Here is a 24,470-nt window from a genome sequence, read left to right on the forward strand (position 1 = left end):
AGCTCTGGTGAGAGGTTTATTTACCACTCCTTTTCCACCACTGAGAGGTCTTCTCCAAATGTCAATTGAATTTCTTCAAGGGAAAACACTTCCTGATTTTTCTCTTGAATGAGCCAAGAGAAACAAAGTGGGAAAAAGCAGAAATTACCACCTTGAGGACTTGGAACTGCAGTGAGCCCCAGTGCTCCCTGCTGCCACTGGAACAGGAGTGCAGCAACTCAGGCTCCAGTTTTTAGAGGTTTAACAGCTCCATGGATCCAGTGGAATAAAAATAAATCCCTGGTGGTAGGAAAGTGGTCAGAAAGGAGCAAAAGGATGAGCAATCACAGAATCCTGGAACCATAGAATGGTTTGTGATGGTTTTTGAACGGTCTGTGATGTTTTTTGAATGGTTTGTGGTGTTTTTTGAATGGTTTGTGATGTGTGGCTCTCAGCCAGGTGGTGCTGGGGGTGGAGCAGTGATCCCACCCCACCTGGGAGGGTGGGATTTCATTGAGGGGGGGATTTCATGGGCTGCAGCTGTGGCTCAGCTCAGGAAACACAGAGGTTGTCCCTCAGAGCTGTTCCTGGTGCACCCAGTGGGTCTCTCAGGATCTGGGCTGACAGGTAAAATATCTCCTCCTGTTCCTCCTCCTCCTGCTCTTTATCCTTCCCTGGGCACTCAGGCAGGTGAAGAGACCACGGAGCTTCCCAAGGCAGAGCAGCACACTCAGCGATGGGGGTTGGAAAGGGTGGAAATGTTGGGGAATTGTAATGATCCTGCAAGATGAGTCAGAGCTCTGAGAGGTTCTGTCTCCTTCAGGACAACTTCATGGTCCCCAGGTGGTTGTTTTGGGCTTGCTCTGCCCCCCCTGCCTTCTGTTCCCCAGACTCCCTGTTTCACACTGGATTTGCACTGGGCATTTTTGGAGGTATTTTGGAGGCAAGTGTGGAGTTTTTGTGCTGGTGGCACCTGCAGAGCTCTGGGGTCTGTGTTGCCCCTTCTCCACCAGTTCCTTTATTCATGGCACCATCAGGGAAGGGTTTCCTGCCTTGCCAAGGTGCTGATAAAGCACATTCCCACTAAATTCTTTTATTGGAAATTCCTGAGCAAAAGCTTGAGAGACACAGCAAATGATGAGCATTTAAAAATGGTGAGTTCAGTGATATTTCATTTGTTTTGCCCAGGGCAGGGCAGCCAGAGGTTGCTCAAGATGTGTTTTCCACTCCAGAGGTTTCAGTTCAGGGATCAGCTCCCTGTGCCAGCAGAAGTGGCTCCAGACCGAGCCCAAGCTGAGGGGATCTGATTGCTGCCTGGAAATGTTAATATTGTTAAATAGCTGAGAGGTAATTTGATTTTCAGCTAAATTTCATTAGCTGCCAACCTGGAAAGGGATTCTCTAAAAATATGGGGGATGATTAGACTCAGTAACAACTAAAAAAAGAGTTTTGTCATTTCTTGAAGGAGCTTTCTTAATTTTTTAATGAAGCTTTGCCAATATTTACAACCAAACTTATGTTCCAACTTTCCTGGTGTGGTTTTCCAGCTTGGCATCAGTGCCAGCCTGCACAGTGCCATTCCCTGTGCCCGGGGCTGTCAGGGCACAGGGAGCTGTGACCATCAGAGGTCCTTCAGATACATTTGGGCTGAGTCAGGGGAGATTTGGGATCTGCTGCAGGGTCCAGGAGCAGAGGAACCCTCAGGTGCAGGAATGTGGGTGTTCCACAAATCCCGAGTTATCACCCTGTGTCAGAGGAGCCTCCTTCCCCCAAGCCCTGCTCCCCAAATAGCAGGAACTGCTGAAGCCTTGTCCCAGCTCCAACAATGCTTCCCCAGAGGGAGCAGAGAGCTTCTGATAAGAGAAAAGCTTCTTGTAATTGTGCTGAGTGAAATCAAGATATTTATCTTGTTTCCTACAAAGGAGAGAGGGGGATTAGAGTTTTACAATAGCACAGTTTCCTTCAATTTTTGAAAGGTAATCTCTTTCAATATGCCTGGATGTTGGAAAAAGAGATTACAGTGCAGCTAAACCCCTTTTTGTTCTTTGGCCCTGTGCAAGATTCAGGATCAGAAGTTCTGCATCAGTTTGTGTCTGGTGGGGATGCTGACGCTCTGCAGGGCACCTGGAGCTCTGAAAGGACTGAGGTGTAACTCATCTTTGTCTGCTTTAATTGCATGATTTGTGCTTTGGGCAGTGAAGGCGTTGTGGTGGGGCAGGGTCTGCCTTGCAGCTGGAATTAGGGATCCATGGCCAGAGCAGAGCCCTCAGCCCCATCTTCTCCACATTCCAACAGCATTTAGGTAAACCACAGCCATCCCTCATAATGCAGCACCTATTGAATCCAACTCCCAGCCCTTTGCCAGTCTCTCCACTCGTTCCAGTGGTCCAAAACAGGATTTAAAACTAATTTTGGTGTGTGAATAAACTCTATTATGGATAGAACTTTGCTCTCCACCTACTCTCCTTCTGTTTCAACTGACCTTTGAATGTGTTGGGTTGGTTCTCTCCTCTCCAGAGATTAATTTGGTTTATCAGCAAAGTGTTTTCAGACAATGCAAATCAGCATGTGCAAAGAGCTCCACATGCCTTAGGGTTAGAAATTCTATGGAAACCTCAGCGATTATTGGGGGCAGCAGTATCTACAACTCAGAGCTAATTGTGTGAGTGCATTTTAATTTTAGGTTCACTTCTTTGTTCTTCTTTTCAATAATTCTCTTCCTTTCTGATTGCTAGAGGAGAATTTATTTAAGCATTGTGTGCACCACCCCATTGTAAAGTCACAATGTGGAAAAGCTCCCTGTTGCTGTGTTAAAATTGCTTTTAAGGCTTTTGGAACGTCTGTGGGAGAGAAAACCTTGTTATTCCCGAGATGTTTTGGCCAGAAATTTGTTATTTCCAGGAAGGTGTCAAGGACTTTCAGCACATCTGTTTAGATGTTACTGGTTTTTAACAATTTGCCATTTTGGGATCTCTCCCATTGCCTGTGGTGCTCACCCACTTGTGAGCCCATCCCTTGGGCGGCTCTGAGCACCTTTCTACCTTCAACCTTCCATTTCAAACCAGGAAATTGGCATTTGAGGGTTTGGTTTGATTTATTTGGCATAGCAGAGGTGATCCTTGCCACCATCTGCTGCTCAGTGCATCCTGAGTGAGCGACCTGGCCTGGGAGTTGATCCAGAGCCAGCCTTGCTTTGGGTTTGCCACCCATGAAGCTGCACTTGTGCTATGGGAATGTGGGAATGACATCCTGCCCTGCAAATGTTCCATCCCTATTCAATCCAGCTGATTGAGGCTGGTCCTGCATGAGCTGATGATTTCCAGTCCTCAGTTCTGCATTCATATTTCTGTTCTGTGGCTGTGACAGACCATTCCAGGTAACCAGATTTAGGAGGCACTTTGGGAACTCCCCAGGGGCTCCTACCCAGGCCTTTTGCTGGGCTGCCCTTAAATTGGGTTGGAAGGCACAGCCACATTCCAGGCCCAGGTCTGAAATGAGTTTTGCACAGCAATCCTTGGGATAGGCTTGGCTGTGTGCCCTTTCCTTGCTCTGGCACTCCTGGGCTGGGAACAGGAGCATTGCACGGTTCATCTGGAATTCCTCCCTCCCTCTGCTGCTGTTTCCCCTCAGAGCAGCCAGAATTCCCATCTTGCTTCATTCAGCCTTCCCTGGCAGTGGTTTCAAAGTCAATCACGTCCCTGAGTGTGGATTGTGTCTGCCACTGTCACTGACAGCCCTTCAGAGATGTTCCTGAAGATCTGGCAGAAGGGTTGTTAATGAGCCTGTTAATTTGTGTCATTCCACTGAGCCATCAAAGCACTTCAGGAACGGCAGAGCACGTGGCACTAAAGAGCTTTTTGCTTTATCTCTGAGTGTTTGTGTTATCGTGGAATCCCCGAGGCTGGAAAAGCTCTCCAGGATCGAGTCCCAGCTGTGCCCCATGCCCAGCTTGTCCCCAGCCCAGAGCACCGAGTGCCACCTCCAGGAATTCCTTGGGCACTCCAAACCTCCCTGAGTGCCCCCTTCCATTTTTTATCCTTTGCCCTGATATGATGTCACAGCCCAAAGATGTGACATCCACACAGGAGCCTTTTCCTGCTCTGAAATCCTTTTCTCTCTCAAAATGAAGTCCAACAACTCCTTTAACCTCTGTGTTGTCCAAGCTCTGAGTGCTGGCAGTGCTTTTTCCATCACTGAAGTGAAGCCACTTCTGGAAAAACACATAAACAACAGTTTAAGTGCAATGCTGAGCAATATATAGTGGAGATTAGCTAAGAATTGAAGGAAAAAATATGGATTTATCCCTTTGCAAAGCTACATGAAAAAAGCAGGGCCAAACAGGCAAACTCAAGGAAAAAAATCAAGAAACTGGTCATGTCTCACATTAATGTTATCTGTGAGTAACTTTATCACAGATTGATCTGTCAGTGCACAGGAGCACTCGCAGTTTCCACTGATATATTAAAGGCACATTAATGCATTCAGGGAGATTCATGCCCTGTGCTGCTTTTGTGACAGGCTTTTACAGCACCAGAGCTGGTGTTTATTAGCACTGAAAGCACTTCATAACACTTGGAGCCAGCTTTTGAGACAAGAACTGCACAAAGCAACTGCTCTGCAGGCAGGGAAGCAATTAGGAGTGACACTGCCACAAGTGCTGCCAGCAGAGCTTCAAAGAGCTGGAGGGGGGATGTTTTATCCTGCAGGAGTGTCCCACCCACCTCCCAGGCAGGGATGCAGCCCCTGGGCATCCCTGCAAATCCCTCCTGGGGCACAGCCCTGTTCAGCCTCTGTGGGAGTGAGGAGAACCAGGCACTGATCTCTGCTCCTGGGACAGCACCCAGGGAAGGGCTGGGGCTGGGCCAGGGGAGGTCAGGGGGGATTTTGGGAAAGGTTCTGCCCCCAGAGGGTGCTGGGCACTGCCCAGGCTCCCCAGGGATGGGACACTGCTCCCAGGGATCCCAGGCTGGGATTTTGGGGCTGTGCAGGGCCAGGAGCTGGGCTGGATGATCCTGTGGGAACTCAGGATATTCCATGGTTCTATTCTGTGAGAGAAGCCCATAAAACAGCAGCTCACAGAACTCAGGGAAATGAATGATGCACTTCAGTGACAAACCAATTCCTCTGTTTTTGAAAGCATCTTTGTCCTTGATAAATTTTAAAACAAGCCCATAAAATCCTTTAAAATAAGCTGCAAGCTAAATTAATTTCCTTAAAACCCTCGATCCCCCTATGCTTGGCTTCACAAGTGTCTGCCTGGGCAGATTTGGCTGTAAAATTGTGTCTGCTCACCTTGGAGCTCTTCTTGTCCCATAATTCATAGTTGGGCACCCACGCTGCGGGGCTGTCCTGGAGCTCCCTGCCCTCCTCTCCTCCCTCGTGGGCTCTCCTGTTTGCAGGCACAGCACACACAGAGCTTCCAAGCTCCTGTTTCAGGGACAGTTCTACATTATCCTTTCATGGCAGAAGGAAAGCTGTCTAACTCTGAGGAATTGTAGTTTCCTGAAATTTGATTTCTTCCAGTCCAGGAGTGCTGTTTTATAGGGGAATTTTCTTTTCCGTGTGCACTGTTTCAGGCTCTTGTTGGCTCAGGAGAAAAGCGCAGGATGAGGGAGGGGTTACAGCTGTTTTAGGAGCCCCTGGAAGTCCTTGTTCCACTCCAGGGGATTTGTGAGAGACCAGCAGCACACAGAGGGGGATTTTGAAGCTCATCCTTGCAGGCAGGCATAGATCCAGCTTTGGTAAAGGTGAAGGGGTGACTGCTGTCCTCCTGCACTGCAGACTGAGTCAGGGAGCTCAGCTATTGCTCTCCCATCTGTACCTAAAAACCCAATCCAGCACTTCCAGCACATTGGAGCTGTCAAAAGACTGCAGGACCACCAGCCAGGGATCTCCAGCAGCTCTGCACTGCCTCCATAAATCAGATTTTTTAGCAGTGAGCATGGCTGCTAAAATAATGGGAACAAATGAGGTGGCCAAGTTACAACTCCCTGGACTTTGGTTTAAAGCCAGCTGTGGCTTCCTCCAGAGAGGATCCTCAGAGCAGAGGGGTGGTTGGTGCTCATGGAATGGTTGGGAGGAAGGCAGGACCCAGCTCCCAAATCCCTTCCAGAGCAATGCTGAAGAGGTTTTGGAAAACAGGCTCAGCAGAGAACTCCTGCCTAAAATCCTATGAGGAGATAGGAAAAGGATTTTCTTGAAAAGCAGAATGATTCCCAGAATGGTTTCTGGAGAAAAGGACTCCAGCTGATGGCTCAGATGGTTCTAAGTGAAAGTCATGCTCCTTTCAGTGGGAGGTTTGGGGATGTAGCTCTGACTGATGCCATTGACTGCTCAGTGTTTGATGTGGGGCTGTTTCCCAATTAACCAGTGCTGTGTTTTTTTCCTTTTCCCCCTTTAACTCCCTCACTGTGTCTGTCTTTGCTCCTTCCTGCACTAAAAGTGGCTGTTCCTCTGTCTCCAAGCTCCTCCTGCTCTTCTGCAGCAGACCAGCTCCTGTCTAGCCATGACCATGCTCTGTAAGTCCCTTCTTTTATTACTGCAGCTCTGTCTGTTCACTGTTTATTGCAACCCGCTGTAAACCCTCCTTGATTTATGGCTCAACATTTGTGGGGTGGAGGCAGCAGCCCCAGGGGCATGGGGGTGTCTGGCAGGGCACTGGGAGTGGGCTCCTGCTGCAGGGTAATGTGATAAGAGGGATTTTCCCCTTTGGGATGGTTGCTCTCACTCCCAGGACCAGGCTGCAGCACTGCAGGGTCTCTTCAGTGGGCAGCACGCAGAGAGAAGCAGGATACAGAGAGAGGGTTTGGATATCAGGAAAAATTCTTCTTTGTGGGGTGGGGAGGCCCTGGATCCCTGGCAGAGTCCAAGACCTGTTTTAAGTTGGTTAAACCTGACAGTGCAGAGGCTTCCCCTTCCCTCAGAGGTTCCAGCTGGGCTCCTGCCACCCTGGGAATGCTCCAGGGCCGGGCACTTCTGCACGTGCAGCTCCAGAAGAGCGGAATAAGTGTAGAACTGGCTTCCTCCTCAAAATGGTTTTGGAAAGAGGGCAGGGGAAAGGAGCAGGGCTCACCCCAGCACAGAGAAATTCCTGGTGGTCACAGAGACAGCCTCCCTGTGTGGGACCTGGGCTGACAAGTCACAGGGACTGACAGGACACAGGGAATGTCCCTCTCCCTTCAGTGCCACACCCCCAGCAGCTGCAGCACCCCCTGCACCCATCCCTTCACCTGCAGCCCCAAACCCTGGGCACACTGCACAGCTCCCTCTGAACCTGCCATTATCCCAACAGATTTGGGGCAGGCAGGGGCTTCCCTCTCCTTTTTCCCTTCAGTGCTTTTGCTTATTCCTCATTAGGCAAACAGATTTCAGCCAGGCAGCAGATTTCAGCAGTTCCTTTCCACCAGCAGAGTTCAGGGCAGTTCATGTTCCCTCCATCTGGAAGTTTCCCCAGGGAGGTTCCCTGGGAGGGTTGGGCACACAGGGAGGCAGAGCTGAGCCCAGGCTGCAATCTGCTCCCTGGAGCGGCTCTGCAGAACCCCCAGCCACCATCCCTCCCAGGCCTGCAGGAAACAGAGAATCATGGAATGGTTTGGAAGGGACCTTAGGGCTCACCTCTTCCACCCCCTGCCATGGGCACCTTCCACCCTCCCAGGTTATTCCAAGCCCTGTCCAGCCTGGCCTGGGACACTTCAGGATTCCTCACATTTTGGGATCTAAGGCTTCACTGAGCACTCAAAGGTCTCCATTGCAGCTGTACCCAGCTATTATTTCCTCAGTCCTTCGTGCCAGCTGTCTGTGAAATGTCCTCTGTGAGTGTTTCTGTCTGCTCTCACCCCCCTGGAAGCATCCCTGTGTCCACTCCTTTGTTGTGATCTATCTTGGCTGCAATTTTCCCAAAAAGCTGCGCTGGAGAGAGGCTGCAGGTGTGCTCTGCTGGGTGTGCTGCTCTCTCTGCTCTCCAGGGGAGTTGTTGCCTCTGCCTGGAACAATCCAATCTGAGCTGCTGCCAAACCCTGTGACCTTTGGGCATAACACCTCTCCCCTGGTTCTGCTGAGCACTGAGAGGAAAATCTTGATTTTCCATCATATCTATGCAAAGTAGTTACAAAACCTTTCCTATCTGGTCTGGTAGGACTTTACACTTCCCTGGTCAAAGTGACAAATACCTCCCTCAAGGTCAGGGTGGCAGCAAAATTATTCAGATTCAGGAAGCAACCAGGAGCAAGGACAAAAAAATCAAAATGCACTGGAAAAAGGTGCTCTGGGCAGCTCCTTCCATGCTCTGGACCAATTTTCCCTGGTCTGAAGACAGAAATGGGATGAGAAAACTGCTTCTTATTCTTCTGCTCCTCTCTCTGTCCTTGTTTATGTCCCCCATTTGATTTTGTCATAGCTGTTATTGATGAGATCCTCAGTGAGGCTGCACAAAAGTTATTGGAGATGGTGCTGGGGTTTTTTTGAGGCTTGGAAGCACTGAGAGAGAAGTTGTCAGTACCTGTTGTAGGAGCACAGCTGATTGAAACACCTCAGGCATCAGAAAAAGTGCTTTCAACTTGTAACTCAAACCTTTCCCCACAACCATCCTTGGAGGCTGCAGGATGTGCCTGGAAGGAGAAGGAAAAGCTCCTTTTGGTCTTTTTTCCTACATCAACAACCCCTTGGTGCGGTAAGGACGATCCCTGCTGGGAGTTCTGGCTGTAGTGGTACAAGAGATGTCTTGGAAAGAGGTTTCAGCAGCAGAAACCAGGGGCTGCCCAACTTTCCAAAGCATAAATCCTTCAGTTTTGAGCAACAGAAGCAATGGGAATACCCAGCCTGGAGCAGGCCACCAGCTGGCAGGGCAGTAAGGATGATCAGTGCTTCACTAGCAGTGTCTGCAGGATGAACTGAGCTGGATTTGGGGCCCTTTTCTGGGCAGGTGCAGCGGGTGCCCTGCCAGCTCCACGTGCTTTTCCCGCACAAGGAACTCCAGGGCTGGGCAGCAGCTCTGGCTTGGATCCAAAGGGAAGGAGAGAAAACTGCCATAGGGGAATGAGGAAAGAGAGGGAGGCTTTCCCTTTTTTCCCAGTTAAACCCAGGGTAAAAGGGGAAACAGGCACGGGTGTACTCTGTGTGTGTGCTCTGTGTCCCAAGGGCACATTCCAGCAGCAGACTGCAGCCAGCACCTCTGAAGGCTTCTCCAGACACCCTCACTGGGACCTTCTCCTCAAGATTTCAGGGATTTGAGCCGAAGCTGCTCCTCCATCCTTCCCCCTGAGGAGCACGAGGAGGAGCGGGGGGGACGGAGCCTCGCGTGGTGCCGATGGCAGCGCCATTTCCAGAGCTATCAACAGTGTCATTGTCATAGCTCTTGGAATGGTTCTGCCATAAGCACTGGACTGCCAGCTGCCGTGCTCGGGAGGGCCTGGCCCCCCTGGAATCTCCCTCCCTTGGGATGGAGCCAGCTCCTGAAGGATGGATGGAAGTTGGCCCTCAGACAATCACCGCGCTCTCCTGACCCACAAATCCCTGCAGAGATGGCAGATGCATCCACACCTCCCTGCTTGGGCCAAGAAGAAGCAGAAAGTCCATGGAAATGTTGGGAGCAAACCAGTTGGGCTCTGTTTGTCTGTCTTTGGGAAGAATTGTACTTCTGCAGTGAGTCTGGGTGCTCAACATGCTCACCCTAAGCAGCCCATCCTTGGAAGGTTGTTGTGGAGCTCCTGTGCTGCCCTGCAGTTGTGTTCCTGAAGGAATCACAGCTAGAGAGAAGATCTGTGACAAAATCATCACAAGTGGAGCTGTCAAGCAGAACAGGAGCATCAGGAGCCCCGGGGTCCCAGGACAGTCCCTGCCTTTGCTGCCCTTTGTCCTTGCTCCGAGAGTTTCCCTGCAGTGTTCTGTGTTTTGCCAACCCAGGTTCTTTTTGGCAGAGAAGAGGAGGAGACCCAGCAGCTCCCAGCCTTGCTGGGCAAAGAAATCAGCGTGGGTGTGCCAGGGTCCCAGGAGGTGCTGGGGAAGGGAATTCCCACCAAGCCCTGGCAAACAGGGGCATCATTCCCTGCTGGAATTCCCAGTCCATGGCAGCTGATCCCTTCTAGGGCTGGCTCAGGCCGTGGGTGTGCAGAGAGGGGCCAGGATACAGCGGGGGAAGCTTTTGGAACAGGAACCAGCTGGAAACTCTTGACTAATCCCAGATCTCCCTGTCTCTCATGAGTCTGATTCCTGCTCCAGAAGATCCCACAGGGATCTGAGAGCCCCAGCAAGGGGAAAGGTGTTTGTGGCTCAAGGTGTGCAGTACCAGGGATGGATTCTGGTCACTGAAGATCCAGGCATTTGTGACAAACCCACAGTTTACTTGGCCAACCCTCTGGAGACATTGTAAGAACTAATTAATTCTTTCAGCTTCTGGATTAAACTCTTGTGCAAAAACATCCCATCAAACAGAGACCATTATATGGTGTGTTAGTGTAATTAAATAAAGAGAGAACTGAGCTCCAGAGATGCCCACAACACTTAATTAAGATTAATTAAGCAACATGAATTACAGCTGGGTAGGATGAAAGGGAGCAATTCAGAACTGGCTCAGCAAAGGGGTGGGATGCTGGGTTCATAAATTGTTTTTCAGAAGCCAAGTTGATTGCAAGGGGTTTGGTTTAGCCCTGGACCAGCCCCATTCTCCTGGCCAAACACAGGGATCCCTGTGCAGCTGGAGCAGTGAAAGGCTGGATTTCTAGAGGCTCCTTAGCAAGATAAAGCTCTGCCAAAATAAACACAGATTTCCTTCACTTCCTCTCTGAGGCAGCAGCGTGATCTTCATTCCTTAGAATCAGAGAATCCCAGAATGGTTTGGGTTGAAAGGCACCTTAAACCTCATCCAGTTCCATCCCCAAAACAGCTTCCACTGTCCCAGGTTGCTCCAAGCCCTGTCCAGCCTGGCCTTTGGCACTGCCAGGGATCCAGGGGCAGCCCCAGCTGCTGTGGGCACCCTGTGCCAGGGCCTGCCCACCCTCACAAGGAATTCTTCCCCCCCAGTATCCAACCTAAACCTACTCTCAGTTTGAAACCACTTGCTAAATTATTGGGCAAAGCACATCTTTTGTTGCCTTTACATAATGCAAAGAATTGTGCTACAAATTTGGTTTATCTTATGAGACCAGTTATTGCTGTAGGAGAGCCCAAACTTGAGTCAGTTACACTGGAAACCTGATGGGTGAAAAGCAATTTTCTGTTCCATTTGCCACATGTATCACTGCTTTGCTTTTCCTCAGGAAGGAGCTGACATAAATCTGAGCAGATTTTATTTACCAAAGCAGGGACTAGGGCAGAGATTTATGGACTGTGTCATCTCCTCTGGAGCAGAAAATAGACAGGCCTAGGGGCAACCAAGGGATGGCACAACCTTCAGAAGTTTGAACTTATTTGTTTGCTCTGCACAGCAAATTTATGTGGAAAAAGAAATGGACAGGTGGGATCTCACAGGTGGCCCTGAAAGACACTCAGATCTGCAGAAGGACCAGAAGAAAGCACAAAATATCAGAAATAACTTTGTGTAAGCAGCAGGGAAATGGAAATAAAGGGTTTACACACACACAGGTGTTTTGATGGCCTTGGTTTCCTCCTCCTGTGCTCAAAATCAATTCATTGATCAGTGGAACTCTTCATGTCATGTCCCTTTCTCTAAAGAATGATCTCCAGAGGAGCTGCTGAGAGCTAGTTTTACTCTGAGAATAAATACCAACCCATCAGAGAAGAAATAAATATCTGCTTGTTTATGGTCTCTTGTTTTTTGGGTTCCCCTCATCCTCCCCAAAACAAGCTGTGCCTTATATTTCAGATTTCTGCCCCTCCTTGCCCTGGACAGGGCACATTCAAATGTTGAGCTTGAGATTTTTCTTTTGGGCACCTTCAGGAGATTTGAGGCTCTGCTTGTTAGGATGCACAGAGGGAAAGAAAAAAAATATGGAGGTTCAGAGGGTCCCTGAAATCCCAGAGGGAGCAGGGCCTGGCACCAGCTGCACTGATCCTCACGGGATTCATTTGAATAAAATCTCAGAACTCCTGGAAGGCTGAGGTGGGATAACAGCAGCAGCAGCACAGGAAGTTTGGGGACAGGGTGACAGAAATTGGGGACTCGGCAGCCTCTGAATCACAGCAAGATGAAGCAGCAGCTCCTGTCCCCCTCCTGCAGAGGATCTGACCCTGCTGGGAGAGAGCTCTTGGCAGGGAAGGGGATGAGCCAGGGGAGCATCATCCTTCCTGAGGAACAGGGGAAGGAACACAGCCCAGGCAAGCTGTGCTCCTTGGCTGGGAACCTGCACAGCCTGAACCGGGAGACACTGCCCAGGGAAGGAGGCAGGGAATTCATTGTGAGCACAGGGAGCCTGAAATCCCAGCCTGCACTCAAAACCAAGGCTGTGCAGGGAGAATCTGGAGATTTGATTCAAACTCAGCACCCACTGCCAATGTCCCCATCTGTGGTGTGACATTTAATCCTGATAAAAGGCTCACAGAGGATGAGGAGTGGGGAGCACAGCTCACAATTAATTAATATTGCTCACAATCTCAGGGATGAAGCTGTACAAATTCACACCCAGTGGGTTGTAAGGGAGAAAGTCCAAAGCCAGGAATGTGCTACTTTAATCACATCATAGAATTATTAATTGGAAAATCTGGATACAGAAGGAAAGGGAGAAGAAACTCACACTGAACACAACACGGTGGAATCTGGTGTTTGCTCTCTCAGCAGGATGGAGACCTGAGGAAAGGCAGCCAAAAGAACTTAAATTAAAGTTGTGATAAGATTGATACATAAGATTTAATGAGCTTAACCCACAACAGGTCCTCATTGAGATATTAAAGGCATCACAATGTTATTTACTATTAATTTTAAATTGTTTTTTTCTTATTAAATTTAACAGGTTTTAATTGACTATTATTTGAGTGGTATTTTGTTATTTAATTTTTATGTCATTACTCCACTACAAGAAAATACAATTTTCAGTCCTTAAATGAAACACTTTAAGGCAAGCACAGCTTCCCAGCACCACCTTGGGGCTGTACAGAAGTCCCCAGGACACAAAAGGGTGGATTTTGCAGGACAAAAGGCAGGGAGGGCTGGGTGAGCCATTCCCTGGGGAGCAGAACTCTCCCCTCAGCCTGGAGGGTGGGAGGGAGACCCAGCTGCTCTGAGGGAGTTGGTGGCATTTGCTCCTGAGAGAGGAGCACAATGTGCACATGCCAGCCTTTTGTTATCAAACACATGATGCTGGGCAGAAAATCTGCTTTTGACACCTAAAAAAAAGCTCTGCTGTTCACACACAAAGCAGGGAGGGAGGGGGAATTGTTTGCCAGATTTCAACCAGCTGTAATTCCATTTTCCACTGGGTATTTCAGTGGGGAAAAGCCACCCGTTCCCAGAGGGAGAGAGCTGGTAAATACTGAAAGGGAGGTTTGGATCCCCATCCCTGGAGGTGGCACTCGGAGCTCTGGGCTGGGGACAAGGTGGGGACAGGGCACAGCTGGGACTGGATGGGCTGGGAGGGCTTTTCCAGCCTGAAATTCTGGGATTTTCCCACTGTAGCACATTTGAAACCTGTCAAACTCCGCTGAACAGCTCCAGGTTCTGCCACTGTTTCACTCCACAGCTTTAACAAATGTAGGGTTTTTTCCCCCAGCAGATAAAAGATTTAATTATGCCAGTGGTGAAACCTCCATTAAAAAAAAATAAATCTTTATCTTCCATTTGAATCTTATTAATTGATCCTGCTTGTGTTTCATTAATTGAAACACTTAAACCCAGCAGCTCCCATCTGGGGGTGGCTGTGAGCTGCTCCTGATGGGCTGCTCGGTGCTTCTGCTGTGTCTGAGCACTTCCAAGTGCTCTCCTCATTATCAGATTTGGGGCTCTTATGGCTGTTGCATTAATTATGGTGCAAAAACGAACTGGAAGCCAAAATCTGGAGCTAATTAGTGCCTATAATGGAGTGCCAAGCTTAACATTAACGAGAGAGAAATGGAAATAGGGAGTTAATGGGAGAAAAAGGGGAAAGGGCTCCTCTTCCCCACATCCCCTGTGTGGCCTCTCTCATTTGTTTACTTGTTTACCCTGGTTTATAATTAGCAAATGCATTTCACTCACTGCAAACAAGGAGCTCCTCGTTGATTCTGAAATTTGCTTCATTTCTATCCTTTGGTGCCCAAATTGCTGCTTCTGTTGTGGAAACATCAACTCCTGCAGCATTAAAATGGCACAAATCTATAGGAGAAGAGCTCAGCAGCTCTGGGCCATCCCCACCTCGTGGTTCCTGTGTGCATCCCTTGGTTTCCATCACCAATTCCTCCTCATAATACCCAGATTCCAGGGGTTTCAGCTGAGGTTGAGCAAAACATCCTGCAGTGGAAAATAGCGAAAATTATGAGTGGGAAAAGGGGAAAATGATCAAATTCAGCGATTGTGGTGAGGGGGATAGGAAAGGATCACAGAGAAATTCATTAATAGAGCTGGAATAAAGAGGAGAAAAAAGGAAGATGGAAATGAGCACCTGCAGTCCCAGGGAAACAAAATCTGGGTGAAATTCAGCAGGAGAAAACCAAAAGGAAACCAGATGCTGAAGGGTTTGGACATTTCATTTCAAGATCCTATTTCAGGTTATTATTTGCCAGCACTTTTAAACATCCGCCCTGAAAAGGATCCACAGCTCCTGCAAACACAAAAATAAAGGGACTGGAGGGGGGTTAGTCTTGGTTTGCCAGTAAAAAGAGAAAGCATGGAACAATGGGGAAAAAAAGGAGAGACACAAACATATTGGGAGATGCTCTCTTTGTTTCCTGAGACTTGTCAGAAAAAAAAAAATCTTCTCTTTATCTTTTTTTTTTATGTTCCTCTTATTCAAGAGAAATAAGTATTGACTTACTTGAGAACTGCTAATTTTAAATCTGGATTTCTGCAGAAATCCTACAAAGTGCACTGAAAGCTGGGTGGTGTGGGCTGGAGACAGATGTTTTATAAAACCTCTGCCTGATATTTAGCAAAGAATGACGAGGGCTGAGTTCAGCTCCCAAGGTCGGAACAGCATTATTTGATTTAAAGATAATTAAGAGATTCAGCTTAACTGCTCAGGAGTGGGAAAATAAACACTTGTCATGAGACAGAGAGAGATTTGTGTTTAGATTTGACTACAAAGGACTCTAAAATCAACATTGCTGTCAGAGCCATGTAAATAATTCAGCAATTCCAACGTTTTCCCAAGATCTGGGTTTTCACATCGGGCTGTAATGGGATAATTCAATTTATTCTTACCCTGCTCTAATGGTTTTATTCTGATGGCCAAGTGCAGAACTTCACTGCAGGGATGGGAGCAGGATAAATTCAGCCCAGAGGTTACAGAGTTACTGGGAGGCTTTTAATTTTCTGGAGTCTGTGAACCTGGGAATGCTGAGAGAGGGATAATTCTGCTCTCATTTGTGGAAGTTTCGTATGCAGCTGCATTAAAAGCAAATGTTTTGTGAAATTCCATTTAATTTGGCCTCTGTGCATTCATTTCTTCAGCAGAAGATGGAGCAATGCATTTTGTTCCCAGTTCCTTCTGACATTTGGTGGAGTTTGGATTTGAGAGTTTTGCTCTTTCAAAGTGGAAAAATATCACAGATTAAAATAGGGAATTCCAGAGATTCTTGGATTTTGTGCCACACTTTTCCCAGTTCTCTGTTTCCCAGCATCTCCCAGTTTTCCAAAAATATCAGAAGCTCCTTTCCAGGCAGACGGCGGGAGGGGACCTTCCTGATGTCCTGGAGAACCTGCTCAGATTTTGTTCCTGGCCCACTGCAGCTCCATCTGTGGGATCTTTCCTGGTGCTTCCAGCCTGGGGAATTCCTGATGCCACCCAGACCCATCCTGCACTTCCAGGGGTTCATTCCTGGGGCTTTGTGGCTGCCATAAAACACAGATTTAAAAAAAACAACCTCTTTTCCACACATTCCTGACACAGGAATGGAGCAGAGCAGAGCCAGCACAGGCTGGGATAAAGCACAAAAATCATCTGAAGCTGCTCTCTTCCCCTCACTTCTAGAGTGGTTTATGAATTCTGTTGTTTTCTAATTCAGAATTTATAATTCTGGAACTGAGCAGATGGTGCAAGGCTGATTTCAGGGATGTGTTCATTGAAATAACCTCTGCCAAGTGATTGTTCACCACAATCCCCACTGCAGATCAATTATTTGTTCTTGCTCTTGGAAGTCCCTCTGGAAGCAGCAGAGCTTTGAGAATGGATCTGGAGGGTGAAGTTCCTGCAGTGGTGCTGCAAATATTCCAGAGCAAAGTCACTTTGGGAGAGAAAGGAAAATGCAGGGAAAGATAAATTGTGGAGCAACACAGTTGTCAAATCTTGGAAAAGTTTCAATCCTTCATTCAGTTTGGAAGCTCAGTTCCATTTAAAATGTGGCTTCAGCCAACTTTTACCTCAAAACCTCTTCTACCTTCCACTATTTTAGGTGGTTGAGGAGAAAAATTGTATAAAAATACAATATTGAGAACAGGATTCTGCTCAAGCCAAATGCAAATCCTCCCAGTTTATCCCATTTTACATAATTTCATCTTGTTTTCCTCTGGTCCCAGCAAATCTTTCCTGGGTGCTCCTGCAAATAACAAAAGTGATACAGATAGGAGCCATCATCACCCACTTGCCTTTTTTCTTTGGAGATCTGTTCCAGGTGGGATGGTGGCTGCTCCTGGGGGAGTTTCTGGTTGTAGATGAAGGAAGAAAAGTTTTTGGAAGTGTTTCATTTGGAGCTGGGCTTCAGCAACCGGAAAAGGAGGATGTGAAGACACAGGCAGTGAATGTTCACTCCCAAAATTGCCAATATCACAGTGGGGAGATCAGTCCCCTGATAAAAGCAGCAAAGGGCATTGAACATCAATTGCAGTCTGCTCTTTTCTGCTTTTTTTCTTCTTTGTTTTATCTCACAAGGAGTTGAAGACTTGCTCCAGATCAGAAAAGGGGAAAATATCTGAAAGTGGAAAAGTTTGGAAAATGAGAAAGCAAATGAAATGAACAGCTCAGAACTCAGTGAATTTGATACCTGGATTTTCTCTTCTGTTCTTGCATTCTCTGGGGGTTTCTCAGTAACTATTTTGCATTTATAACACAAAAATTACAAAGGGATTTGTGAATACAGCTGAAGTTGGGCTTTAGCACCTTTTCTGTAGCTCATGTCTAAACTTCCTGAGCCATTTGTGCACCCAGTGAGACGTGAGGTACCCCACACCAAACCCCCCCCGCCACCATCCCTATTTCTGCAGCAAAATCTCATCTCTGCCTATTGTCCTTCCTTATTTTTGAGCAGAGGGGGAATGGATTTAGTGGCAAAAGCCCAGAGCTGGCAGCTCAGGTCCATCCCTGCACAAAGGCCAGCTGCAGAACCTCCCCTGAGTGTCCAGGGACTGTCAGGACAGCAGGAACCACCTCCTGCCAGTGCAAAAGGGAAGCAATTTATAAAGAAAGCAGCTGTAAAGTGGGAAGGGATTATTGAGCAGAGAGCAAAGGCAGCTGCACACCCTGGTGGGTTTGGGAAGGTGGGAAATGCAGGAGTGCAGCCACAAATCCCTCAGCCAGCAGGGTTCAGCTACTCAAATTCCCAGAGTAAGCTGGAGCTCCTTGTCCTGCAGAGCCCCAGAGCTCCCCTCGTGCCCAGGGCTGAGCCCAGCTGTCATTCCCTTGGGCTGGCAGCACAGCTGTCCCCAAAGTGGCCATCAGCACAATGCCAGGGCCGTGGGCAGTGTTTGCAGCAAGGCCTTCCCATTGTTGGGATTTATTGTTTTATAATTTATTTATTGGGGGTGCTTTGGGGTCTGGGGAAATTTCCCAGGGAAGGGACAGCCTGGGATTCTCTTTGAGCACAAATCCCATCAAGGAGCCCATCAGGGCAGAAAAACAGCACAACTAATTTGCTGTAGATAATTTACTTAATGTATTTAACCCTTTTAATGTTTTCTTTCCCTGCACACATATTCCAGCTCCCTCAGATGTATTTATTTCTCACACCTACCTGGCTGCTTTCTCTTGAAGCCTTCAGCCCACACAGGGAGGGTTCCAGGGCTGCTTCCTCCTGGCATTGTAGGATAAATCCCTGGCAAATCCATGGGGTGGGAGCTGAGGCACACCAGGTGTGTTCCTGCAGGGGAAGCAGCTGAATTTCAGGTGCAGATGAGAATTTCTCTGAAACTTGCTCCCCACAGGTACCAAGAGCTGAGAAATGAGGTGTATTTTCAGAGAGAGATCAGTGAAGGCACAGGGAAAGAGAGAGAACAAAAACTTTTTGTGAGAACAAAAGCAGGGCTGTAAAAATCTCAGCTTTTATCCAGCACTAAATCGGTGCCCTACAACTGGCGGGGGGCTCTGAGCTTACATTTGAAGGGAAAGGCTGCAGGGTATGGAAAACCCCACAGAACACAAAGGCCTGGCAGCAGAGGACACCCTTAACAGACTCCTGGAGATGTTGGGAATATTTTAGGAATGATGTGCTGGTACCTGAGCTGGCACTCCCTGCGCCAGGGCTGCTCTTTCCTCCTGTCCTAGCAGTCCTCTTTCCCCACAGGGTAAACAGCTGGAAGTGTTGAACTCACTGCCAGAGGCTTCAGACAGACACTTTGTGCCACACGACATCCTGGGACACCCTAATGACTCCTCTTTAGCTTAATGAACCTCTCACAATCAGCACCGCCTGCTCTTGCTGCTCTTGCTCCACTCTGGGACGGCTGCAGAACACGGAGGAAGGTTTGGATCCTTGGGTGTCCCAGTCCTTGTCCAGATGGAACCCTGGATATCCCAGTCCTGTCTGTTTGGATCCTTGGACATCCCAGTCCCTGTCTATTGGGATCCTTGGATATCCGTGTCCCAGTCTGTCTGGATCCTTGGGTGTCCCAATCCCTGTCCAGCTGGAACCATGGATATCCCCGTCCCTGTCCATCAGGATCCCTGGCTATCCCAGTCCCTGTCCATCAGGATCCCTGGCTATCCCAGTCCCTGTCCATCAGGATCCCTGGCTATCCCAGTCCCTGTCCATCAGGATCTCTGGCTATCCCAGTCCCTGTCCATCAGGATCCCTGGCTATCCCAGTCCCTGTCCATCAGGATCTCTGGCTATCCCAGTCCCTGTCCATCAGGATCCTTGGATATCCCAGTCCCTGTCCATGGTGCTGAGCTGCCCCAGGTGTCAGGGCTCTCTCCCGGTGTCCCGTCTGTGTCAGAGCCTTTGGCATTCCCGAGGTCTCCCGGGTGGATTGTGTCCCACAGTGTCCCTGTCTGACCTGATCCCTCAGTTCCAGCTCTGTTCTCTCTCTGTGGCTGTCTCGTTGGAGTCTGTTCGGTGTGAGGTGCAAAATGTCTCTGCTTGTCTCTGACATCCAGTCTGTGACTCATTGGGAGCACATTTTTAAATTCCTGATCCTTGTTGGAAGTGCTGGAGTTCCAAGGGATGTTGGAGGGAAACACCAGCTGGGAATTCCTGCAGGAGCATCCTCAGCCCACACTCAGGCAGTGCAGCTCACCTCAGACACCTGAAACCCACCAGCTTCTTGGTTTTCAGGCATTGCTTTGACTGCTCCACACCGAAGATTTCATTCCCGAAGCAGGGATTCACACTTTTTAATGTGGGATCTGGATATTTGGAAGAATCACTCTCTTAAATACACTTTGGGGTTTGCTTGATCTCATTCTCCATCAGTTTGGCCTTTGAGCTGGCACTGACCAAGGTTTGTGTTCCCCTGCCAGGTACACGGTTTTACACAACGGGCACCACCAGGAACAAGAGAAGCTTCCCATCCACACCGACCCTGAATCCCAAGAGTCCTGTTTCTAGTCCTGGCCCAGCAGAGGAGGAACAGAGGCCTTTTAGGACATCCCAAGGATTCACAGACAGCAGCACTTGAAAATCCATCCATCTGCATTGTCCTAGTGCCTCCTGCAGTGAATTCCCAGGAATGTCCGGCTGTGGGAGCTGGGTGGGAGCATGGGGAGGGTCAGGACTGCTGTCCCTGTCCCTGTCCCTGCAGGAGCAGCTGGAGCTGTGCCAGAGCCCTGCTCCAGGAGTGAGGCAGTCCTGGCAAAGCCAGGACCAAAACAGCTCCAAACCAGCCGGAGCAGGGACTCCTGCTGCTCCTTTCCTTTCCAGCTGCCCCTGCTCAGCTCACTCCATCCTGGAGGTCACAGCTGTGGGGTGGCACCGAGCTGCCCCATCCCTTCTGGCTCTGCCTGGAGCCTGGGCACTGCCAGGGGAGGAGCAGCCCCACGTTTTCTCCTGGAGAACAAGAGGAAATGTTTGCTGCCCTTTGGTTCCAGCCCCAGCTGCCACTCCCCCCAGCCTGCAGAGCTCTGCAGTGCCCTGGCGGTGTTTCCTGGCCAGGAGGATCCCAGGGTGTGCAGGAGCTAAGCGGGACCAGCAGAGCCAGCCCAGCTCAGAGCCATGGCACTGCTCTGCCATTCCCAGGGGATGGGACATGCCCTGGAGCCCAGAGCCGTCCCCATCCCTCCTCTGAGCAAACTTTGGGCATTCTGAGGCAGCAGAAGTTTGGCCAGGAGCCAGAGCCAATGGATCACTAAGTGCCATCTTGGAAAACAAACCACCTAAACCCTTTTCTAGCTACATTTGGAAGAGAGACTTCTACTTACCTTTGCCACCTTTATTTTTCTATTTGTTGCTGGTCTCTTCCAGTCGAGGCAAGAAGTTTTCCAGACTTTCCAGTCTCACATTTGCTAAGATCTCAGTCCTCAGCTGCTTCCTGCATGTCGGTGTTGCCACGTTCCTCGTGGGCTGCTTCCCCCTTTGCATGGAAAGGGTGGGCAAGGCTCTAAACTCCACACATTTGGGAAAAGGATTTTCATGCAGGATCAAGATCACGAGCCTCGACCCTTTTTAGGTGAAGATCCACCCCAAGATGCCACCCTGAGCCTAGAAAACACAACTGTACTTTGTCATATCGTGGAACCATGTACAGATATTTTTAATGTACAAAGAGAAGCTGACATTATTTATTATTTTTTATCAGGAACATGTGGTTTTTTCATTAAAAGCTTCTAGACCAAGGAGCTCAACATTCTATGTATTATTATTTAGTAATATTTCTGTTGCTATGTGACAGGTATTTACTGCAAACAGACAAATCCCGCTCAGAACAAACAAAAATGTTGCTCAGTAAGAGAAATGTTGTGCATGAGAAGAACAAGTGGCTTCCTGGCCATGGTGTCTGACTTCTTTAAATACTTCTTCCACAGCAAAGTCACTGATAAAGCTTCACATCCTTTTCCTGTAGGATTCAGAAGGACACTGGGCAGAAACAGCCCCAGTTGGAATGCTGAGGTAGAAAATTGCTGGGCTGCTGGAAAGACACAAATTATTGGTGTTTGTGGAGGAAGGTGCTCCTGGTTCATCTCTGGGACCTGGTTGGCAATGACCTGTTTTAGTTCCAAAAAAATTAATTTAACTTTACTCTTGACACCAGAACTGTGGAGTGAAAAAAAGCCATTATTGAAAATTTGGGAAAAAACCATCCAGGGCTGCTTCAGTGCTGTGATCCTCCCTTCTGTGGAAGTGCCCACAGGGGTTTGTTGGGCTTTGGGCACACGAGGCTGCAGAACAGCTTGGCTTGGTTTCACCTCAAGTGTCAAATTTCTTAAAGAAATCCTGGAAAAAAGCTTTTCTCTGTCCCCATTGAAGGGCATCAAATCTTGGTATGAAATTTCCTGGAGTGAGATGGAACCAGCAGCACAGGGAGAGGTTCTTTGGTTCTGCTTTGTCCTTCAGGTGTTGTTTTCTCCTTTATTTTTATGTGCATTAGGAAATGATTTCGTTTTAATTTAAAATAAACTCCCATTTTCTCCAGGGACAACAATCCCAAGGCTCTGTCAATGGGAGCAGTGGCTCACCAGCCAAAATGGTCAAAGGCTCTCACTGGGAAAAGCCTCCCCCCCTTCCAACTGGATGAAATTCCAAACACCAAATGTCCATGTCCTGGATGGACACCAGGACACCTCTAATCCCTCCCTGCGCTCAGCAACCCTGTCAGGACCCACCTGGCAGCTCCTGCTCACTCAGCCAATGATCCCAGCACAGCTTCTGTGACCCAGCAGTGCCTGGAAAAGCAGGGGTCTCATGGAAAGCCCCACTCTGGATTCCCCTGGCTGCTCCTGTGGCCTCCCAGTTCAGCTTTGCCCATCTTGGCTGGTGGTGCCAGTCCTTGCCTGTGCTCAGTGTCTGTGCTGCAGTGGCTGTTCCTAAAAATAAAGCTCCTCTCTGGACGTGGCAGTGAACTCCAGCTTGGGCTCCTTTCTGGTGCTGCTGGCACTCCAGCCCCAGGCTGGGAGCAGGTGCCCCCTCCCAGCTGCCCCTCAGGAGGCTCCAGGGGCTGGAGCAGGGAGGGGAATCTGCCCCTCTTTGCTTTTCCTACAACTCCTGCCAGGAGGGGACAGCCGGGGGGTCGGGCTGTGCTCCAGGGAACAGGGACAGGAGCAGAGGGAACGGCCCCAGGCTGGGCCAGGGCAGGCTCAGGTGGGCACAGCAGGAATTTCCCCATGGAAAGGGAGCTCAGGCACTGGAACTGCCCAGGGAGTTGTGCAGAACAAGAAGGTTCCCCCTGAGCCTCCTTTTCTCTGGGCTGAGCCCCTTCCCAGCTCCCTCAGCCTCTCCTGGGGCTCCAGACCCTTCCCAGCTCCGTTCCCTTCCCTGGGCACGCTCCAGCCCCTGCAGGTCCCTCCTGCCTGAGGGCCCAGAACTGGACACAGAACTGGACCCCCTGGAGGTCCCTCAGCAGGGCCAGCACAGGGAACAGTCCCTGCCCTGGTCCTGACTGTCCCCCTGCTCACAGGAATTTGCTCATTCCCAATTGTGATTTATTTGCAGTCTAGGAGGCCCCGCTTTGTCCTGGCCCCTTACCTGGAGGATTCCCAGGTCCCTGTAGAGCTGCTGATGGGACCAGAGGCATCCAAAGGGATTCATGTGAGAAATGAAAGCCAAGGGTCCCCTGGATGTGGAGCAGTGCACCCCTGCTCCAGAGACACTTTTTGGCAAACCCTGTTCCACCAAAGGACGCTTCAGGGAGGATGGACATTGGGAATGTGTCACTGAAAACCTGCAGAGCTGACAGGTGAATGATGCTCACCTTGCCTCTGACTCAAAATGGCTTTGATTTTACCTCATCTGCTCCTCCTGTCCCCTGCTGGCTCCAGAGCTCTGTGAACAATCAGCAATGCTGTATTAGCTACATAAATGCTGCTTTTCCATTTCCAAATACTCTCAGTTCAGGGATTACTGCAGATATCCTCAGCCTAAAGCTCATCTCACCCAGGATTGTGGTTTTAGGAAGGAGCTCACTCCCAACTGGCCCTGCTCAGAAAGAGGGAGAATCAGAAGGTATTTGAGGCACTTTTTTGTGTCAGCCTGACTTAATAACGTGCCCAGAACCAACCAATGGGGCCCAGATCGTGTCCAGCTCGTTCCCAGCACAGATGAAAAGCAGGGAGCAGCTCCAGCCAGGAGCTGCTTTGGGAGCAGGCAGCCCACACAGGCACTGAGTCATTCCCACCCAGCTCTGGGAGTGCTGAAGGCAAGGAGAGCATTCCCATTCTGTACCTGGCAGCTGGGAACCCTTCCCCAGTTTAAGATCCCCTTTTTCTCCACATTTGACTTCCTGAGCCACCTCTGAGCATTCCAGGCCAAAAAGCAAGAAATCTGTAGGGGATTAATAATACAGACTCAATAAAAATATACCAAAGCTTTTAGTTCTTCCACTTTTTGTATAAACCTTCCTGAATAAATCCCCATTTTATCTCCTGCCAACACCCAGGGAGTGCTGAGGAGCTGAAGGGAGCTCTCCAGGGGATGGGCCCTGGCTTTGGCTGTCCTGTTGTCACATGCAGTGCACACAGGGCCAAGGTGTCGCTGTCCCACCCTGACAAGAGGTTGAGTTGGAATTGCTTAACTGGGAACTAAAAGTGGAAATCCTGGGCAAGGAGATCCTCACACCCTGAGCAGCCTGGAGAGAGAACAGGGGCAACATTCCTGTCTCCATCAACCCCTTACAGCTTCTCAAACAAAAACACTTCCAAAATCCTTTCCTTTTTGAAACCCAAGCACTGATTCTGCCCTCCTCCTCAAGGAGAGGGAAAAGCAGCCCCAGCAGAGTGAGCAGGAGGCTGTGCCCCCTGTGCAGTGCCCAAACACACCCTGGCCTTTCCCTGTTTACCTTCTGTACTATTTAGATGACATTTCCAGGCACCTGAGCCTCTCCCAGCCGGGATCTCTGCATCCTCTTCAGGAGGAGCTGTGGGAAAAGCAGGGCCAGAGGCAGCTGAGGCTCACTCCCAGCCAGTGGAACCACCACCACCAGCTGGACCTGGGGAGCTCATTGCTCCTCGGGGACTGTCACCTGCACAGAGGGACAGAAACCCCACCAAGATTTCACCTGCCCAGAGTGGCTGGGCCAGAGCTGACCCAGGGAAGAAATTCCTGCTTTCCCCA

At 49.4% G+C, this 24,470-nt stretch overlaps 1 protein-coding gene across 1 annotated transcript in view; it reads left to right on the plus strand.

Annotated features, from left to right (window-relative positions):
- Positions 1-19,817, plus strand: part of HTR4 (5-hydroxytryptamine receptor 4) — a gene marked incomplete at both ends in the record, with an annotated part of 44,465 nt that extends 24,648 nt beyond the window's left edge. The window contains one exon of the mRNA XM_084215822.1: positions 19,730-19,817. Within this exon, the coding sequence (XP_084071948.1) occupies positions 19,730-19,817 (88 nt within the window). The remainder of the gene's footprint in view (positions 1-19,729) is intronic.
- Between the last annotated feature and the right edge of the window lie 4,653 nt (positions 19,818-24,470).

The sequence above is a fragment of the Fringilla coelebs genome (genome assembly GCF_963513975.1).
Source record: "Fringilla coelebs genome assembly, chromosome: 15".
In the NCBI taxonomy this organism is placed as follows: domain Eukaryota; kingdom Metazoa; phylum Chordata; class Aves; order Passeriformes; family Fringillidae; genus Fringilla; species Fringilla coelebs.